The sequence below is a fragment of the Nicotiana attenuata genome, unplaced genomic scaffold (genome assembly GCF_001879085.1).
Source record: "Nicotiana attenuata strain UT unplaced genomic scaffold, NIATTr2, whole genome shotgun sequence".
Taxonomy (NCBI): Eukaryota; Viridiplantae; Streptophyta; class Magnoliopsida; order Solanales; family Solanaceae; genus Nicotiana; species Nicotiana attenuata.
The window spans coordinates 33,092-39,869 of NW_017671090.1; the positions used below are offsets into that span (position 1 = coordinate 33,092).

Below are 6,778 nucleotides of genomic sequence, written 5' to 3' on the forward strand. Positions count from 1 at the left end.
AGTATAAAGTTCTATTGAACTTTATACTTGTTGGTTATAATGTTGTTGTTGTTGTGTTGTTGTTGTTTTTGTTGTTGTTGTTGTGTTGTTGTTGTTGTTGTTGCTTTTTATTGTTGTTGTTGTTTATTGTTATTGTTCTTGGCATAAAATGCCTGTTTAGGAATTTTGGTAAGCTGACAGGTGGTGTAGCTGCCAAAACAGGCAGTTTTTGCCAAAAATATAGCAAGCAAAGCGACCAACTTTGGTCGCTAGTTGGTCGCTANTCCTTTTCGATTTTCTAAAAGGAAAATCGAAAATTCAATAAAAATAAATAAGAGACTGGAAATGAAAGTCTCTTTCTCGGATCTATTCTTCATCACACTGTTGGAACAAAACAAAAATACCGGATGCAACGATATTGAAATATTTGGTACATGAAGCCACGATCTGATAGATATACATCGAAATCTACAATCTACTTAATATAATATAGATATATAATCTAGATAGAAATTAATGATGAAATTAATCTTTGATCTGGAATCAAAGAAAGATAATAAATGGCTCTTATGGTGTGACTTGGAAGAAAGGTTTCTCTGTAGAGGAAAGGAATAACAATTTATTTATAATATTAAAATATTGTAGCGATCAAAGTTGGTCGCTATTTTCTTTACCCGGAAAATTTGGTCCTTTTACCTGAGTGACCAAAGTTAGCGACCAACTTTGGTCACTAAGGTAAAGGGACCAGCTTAATATCGACCAGGCCTGTTTGGTCGCTTTTTGGCCAATAAGCGACCAACTTTGGTCGCTTTTCGTGGTCGCTAAAATCTGAATTTCTAGTAGTGTAATGCCCCTACACACGGAACGAAATTAAAGAAGTTTGAGAAGAAAATGACGAATCACGTGTTTTGTTATTTATATAAAAGAAAGGATTTTCATAGCTGTGTTTCCATTGACATTTTCCTTCGACAATTATTGAACTTATTTGATCCGGTTGCTAAATTCCCAGAGGGCTCTTTAAGTAAATTAAAAAGAATTGGATTGAGTTGGACACAGGTATATATCACATCCACTAGTCAAAACCTCAGTTAGAAATAAATGAGAAAGTTTCATAAAGCACTATCATTTAGAGCTTAATTAAGATGTGTAACTATAGTTTCATAAAGCAAGGCAAACTGTAATGGTATATATATATACAAAGGATACAGCTTATATCGGCTGTAATCAAGGCGAAATATAGTACAGAAAAATAGAATGATCTTGTTGAGAGTAAAACTCAAGATATCCGCTTACTAAGTAGGTGTTTTATCCAATTGGTTACGGGAGCTTGTTGGTTATTTGTTTCAGTTCAAAAAATTAATCTCTTGTTTCACTGCTAGGTATGAATTTGCTATAAAATTCAAATATAGCTATGAATGTTAATTTTCTAAAAGTATAGCTATGAATGTAAAATACTAGTATATATGTTTGTTGTGTCTGCGTAATTTTTCAGAAAAAATTAGGAGTAATTAATATTGAAATTTCTCACGTTCACACAAGTAAATTAATTGTCTATAAAAAAAAAGTCAAGCTTTAAGAAAATGATATAAAAAAATCGTAAGAATAATAAAGGTGCCACCTAATTCACATGGACTAATATTCAAATCCCTTTCACAACATTTTCTCCTTACCCACGCCAGCTATTTTTGGACTAGGTTGCAATTCATCAGCTATAAATAATGCAATCAAAATACTCAAGCATCAACCACTTCCGAATTGCCATTTTTCCCATTGACTGTCTTCAAAACCACTAGCTAGCACCAATATGGCCGAAGAGAAGCACCATCATCTGTTCCACCACAAGAACAAGGAGGAGGATGAGGGTCCTGTCGATTATGAAAAGGAAGTCAAGCACCATAGTCATCTCGAGAAAGTTGGTGAACTTGGTGCTGCTGCTGCTGGTGCTTTTGCCATGGTACCTATATGTTTTTATTTAATTTATAAGCTAACATAAATTTCCTAGGTGAGGAAGGTTCACATAAAATGAAAAGAGAGGTATTGAATAGCTAGGTTATGAGTAGGGGTAGCTAAATGATTAGAATAAAATAGTTAACAACCCATATTATCCACTAAAAAATGGGTTGAATAATGAATTTTTTAAACCGGATCAAATATGAATAAGAACCATATTATCCATTTAGAAAATGGATAACCTATGGATAACTAATAGGTTTAACTTTTACATTTGTAAAGGCTCAAATTGGGGGTTCCTCAAGTTTGGGAGACTAGTAATTCTTCCAAAAGTGATCATATTCAATAAGTCATGGATAATATGGTTACCCATATTATCCGCCCGTTCACCCGTTTTTTTATCCGTATTAAATATGAGTCGGATCGAATAAAAGAAGAAGTGTATTTGTCTCTATAATAATCTTGATTGAGTTGGCAAAGGGCAGCTCGGTGCGCAAAGCATCTCGCATTCACGCAGGGTCTAGGGAATGGCAGCAACCCCTAAGAGTGTGATGTAGATAATCTACCATATTGCAAGTATTAGTGGCTGCTTCCACAGCTTGAACCCGTAATCTATAGGTCACACGGAGAAAACCATACCCATTGCTCCAGGGTTCCCCTTCAATTATCTTGATTGAGTTTAGTTCTTCAATTTTCTTACTCTTCTTTTGTTTTGATAAAACATTTTAGCATGAGAAGCACAAGGAAAAGAAAGATCCAGAGCATGCACACAAACACAAGATAGAAGAAGAGATAGCAGCAGCTGCTGCAGTTGGGGCAGGTGATTTTGCATTCCATGAACACCATGATAAGAAGGATGCCAAGAAAGAGCAAAAGGAAGCTGAAGGAGGGAAACACCACCACCTTTTCTAAATTTAACTGCTTTTGAAATCCTATTTCATTATATTTCTTTGTGTTTTTAATTCTCTGTATTACTATGTTGGTGCTGTAATGTCTTATACTTGAACTGCCTAAAATAAACAAAAATGGAGTATGTACGTGTTTTATATCGAGTGTTCTATGTAATATCGACTGATTGGTATTTCTATATATGTTGATCGCCTTTTGATTTGGTGCAATCTTGACTTTTTATATGGGTTAATTTGGTATTTGAGACTCAGAGCCCGTTTGGCCAAGCTGCCAAAATCTGTTTATTTTGAAAAGTACTTTTTTTTAGAAGTACTTTGTTTAAAAGTACTTTTGAAAAAAAATTGTTTGTGTTTGGCCAATTCATTTAAGAAGTACTTTTTGCAATATTTGGTAAATAATTTGTGTTTGGCCAATCATTTCAAAAAGTGCTTTTGAGTGTCAAATTATCAAAAAGGATAGTACCAAGGTCGTATAATTCTTTTAATTATAAAAATGAACTTAAATATTTATCGTAAGATACTTTTATTATTTTTTTATTTTACTTAATTAATATATAAATCATAATGTAAACAAACATATTAAAGATTTAAATCAATTTTACATATATAGTTATGATATTATCTAGTATAATTACTTATTTTTATATGATGATTTGAATAATTAAAATAACATCATTCAGTATAAATTTGAAGTCTATTCACAAATTACTATATATTGATAATCCAGCATGAAATAATAAGTAAAGTCACTCACACATGATAATATTTTTAACAATTTAATCTCTACTTCTATCACACAGTCCCTCCATATTAGTAGAAGACTTGTCTCGCATTTCTAAAGGAATATGAGAATGCGTATCTCCTTCATCAATCTCTGCAGTAGTGTCAAACTTGAAAGATGGCACTGAGCGTAAAATAGAAATAATTTTAAATATATAAAAGAAGACCGTAAAAGAAATAATTAAGTATGTTTAAATTCTAAGAGTAACTAATTATTAACAACACATAATGTATAGTTTATTCTTTTAAAAAAATTTACATTAAAAAAAACTAATTATTACCTAACCTTGCTAACTTTGTCCTAAAATGCCAAGTGACCTATTGCGAGGCTGCCACTTGACTTAATCTGGATGTATTTTCTTCTTCTTTTAATAGTATATAGATAGATTATGCAATGCAATTGATAATTATTTAAAGATTCGGAAACTAATAGCATATAATAGAAGAAATTATAAATGATTATTTGTGGAAAGAGAATTGATAATCCAAAGAAAGATTTGCTTTAGTGTGAAAAAGGAAGAAGATAGTTTAGAAAGTTACAAGATATTACACAAAGAAAAAATCAAAACAAGAAAAGTCAATAAAATGTTGGAAAGTCACAATATGATTCATATATATATATATATATATATATATATATATATATATATATATATATAAAATGAAAAGAAAAAACTTAAATTAGTAAGGGATAATTTGAAAAATATAAATTTATGGTGAGGATAGTTTTGTCTTGAATAAATTAATTTTCTACTTCTGCTTCTGCTGCTTGGAAGAAGCTAGAATTTTGTGCTTCTTCCCAAAATCGGAAAAGCTGCTTCTGCTACTGGCTAAAAGTACTTCTTTGTATTGGCCAAACAGCTCAAATTTTTCAAAAAGTACTTTTTTGGAGAAAAAAGTATTTTTGGCCTCCCAGAAGCTTGGCCAAACAGACTCTAAGATCAGTAAGTTCAAAATTAATTCTTGATGATAATGTGTATACACAATTGGTCTACACCGCTTGAAAAAATAATTTGATGTGTTCACTTAAAATTTCCGAGTTAAATTGTACCCAAATCCGTGTACAAGATTAGTTGTACACTTAGAGAAGGTGTTGGGGAAGGCGGTGATGAGGTGGCATACCACATAATGTTCACCTCAACCAAAGTATAACAATAAGGTATATTATGATGAACATCTTACAATCCTTCGGGATTTACGAAGGCTCGAACCTGCGGCTTCCGCCAACGAGCAAAGGTGATCGCTCAAGAAAGGAGATTCAACCCTCGCGAAAGCTATTAAAAAGGGAAAATCTCATAAAATACTAGTAGTTGACACGATATGTGGTATAATTTTGCACTTTCAGGTTCAGATAATTTAACAATTTTAGCTACAAATATAATAAGAGATGGCATTGTACTTATGAATTAGTAATACAAAAACTAAAAAAGAAAACAAGCGAAAGGAGAAAGAAAGAAAACGGAAAAATACAGACATGATGAGGCATGAGCTTACGAGTTACGATCGGTCTCAAGTCTGAGCCGAATCGAATCGCATATCAACTTTAGCGTTTAGCTTCTAACATACCTTTAGGGCTCGTTTGGTATGAGGAATAAGGAATAATTAATACCGGAATTAAATTTAAGNATCACACAACGCTTCAATATTAGTAGAAGACTTGCCTCGCATTTCTAAAGGAATATCAAAAGGCTGATCTCCTTCATCAATCTCTGCAGTAATATCTTCACTAGCATAAAGTTGAATTCTTTATCGGTAAAAGAATATAGTCGGATGAAATTATGTATAACCATGGTAGTTGTAGCTAGATGATTTTGGGTGTCAAACTTGAAAGATGGCATTGAGCGTAAATAAACATAATTTTAAATATATAAAGAAAATCGTAAAAGAAATAGTTAAGTATGTTTAAATTCTAATTCAAAAAGAATAATGTTGGCCCCTAAATCACAGAGTGCCTTAGCAATGGCATAGTTCCCAATAGTGCATGGTATTGTAAAACTACCTGGATCAGATAGCTTTTCGGCAACAGGTCTAGATACCACTGCACTACATGTCTGAGTAAGGGTCACAGTCGACAAGTCTTGAAAGTCAAACTTCCGAGACATCAGTCCTTCATCATTTTAGCGTATCCCGGCATCTCCTTTAGCGCTTCAATCAATGGAATGTTTATCTGGATTTGTTTGAGCATCTCTAGGAACTTTTTATACTGCTCCTCCTTTTGATGCTTGGCCAACCTTTGCGGAAATGATGCAGGAGGTCTTTTCTTCCCAATCACTTGAGATTCTCTTTCTCAGCTACTGTCTCAACTATTGGCTCCGCTACTGTCTCAATTACTGGCTCAACTACTGTCTCAGTCTCTTGCTGCATATTCTTTTCTTCAGGAGCAGGCTGAACTGTTACCTCTGTCAATCCCGTAGAGTCATCCAGCTCAATAGGCACTGGAATTAGTGTCTCAGCCTGTATGTTTTCTCGAGCTCTCTCTTGCTCAACATCTAGATCCCTACCATTTCGTAGACTCACCGCCATCAGCTGCTTTGGGCCTTGATCTTTTGGATTTGGGTATCTGCAGGTAATGTCCTTTGAGGACGATTGTTAAGTGACATTGAAATCTGGCCCACTTGTACCTCAATATTCTTGATAGCTGCATCATGTGCATCCACCCTTTCATTTATTTTAGCATTGGACCCAATAACCTGCTGCATCATTGCTTCAAGCCTTGCAAACCCGTCTTCCTGTCTTCCACCCTGCTGTTGCTGAGGTGGGTGGTACCCTTGCTGCTGATTGTTGTACCCTTGTGGTCTAGGATACGGTGCCATGTTGTTGGGGGGTCTCATGCCTCCCATGTTTCCGGCGTTATACTGTGGCTGCGGTGGCCTGTACTGCTGCTGAGTCTGCTGACCCCAGTTCTGATTACCTTGCCTCTGACCCCCATAGTTAGCCACATAGTTCATATCTTCAGGGTGCTGGTGATGATGATCATGCTCTGCATTCCACGGATTACCAATTGGCTGGCTAATGCAAGAGGTGCACAAGCCCCCTTTGGTAGTGTCTACTATATGAACCTGTTGCTTCTGCCCTGATTCCTCCACTTTTTTGGTGAGGATGCTCATTTGCGTCAAAAGAGTCGCCATGTTTTCAGCCATTGTATTAGAAGGATCAAGAGG

At 34.7% G+C, this 6,778-nt stretch overlaps 1 protein-coding gene across 1 annotated transcript; it reads left to right on the forward strand.

The window, feature by feature from the left end:
• The first annotated feature begins 1,643 nt into the window (after nucleotides 1-1,643).
• LOC109205851 (abscisic stress-ripening protein 2-like) lies at nucleotides 1,644-3,047 on the forward strand. Its single transcript, XM_019368607.1, has 2 exons — nucleotides 1,644-1,933; nucleotides 2,659-3,047. Exons 1-2 carry the CDS (start codon nucleotides 1,784-1,786, stop codon nucleotides 2,839-2,841), a joined length of 333 nt encoding a protein of 110 aa, XP_019224152.1. The 5' UTR covers nucleotides 1,644-1,783; the 3' UTR covers nucleotides 2,842-3,047.
• Nucleotides 3,048-6,778: the final 3,731 nt, after the last annotated feature.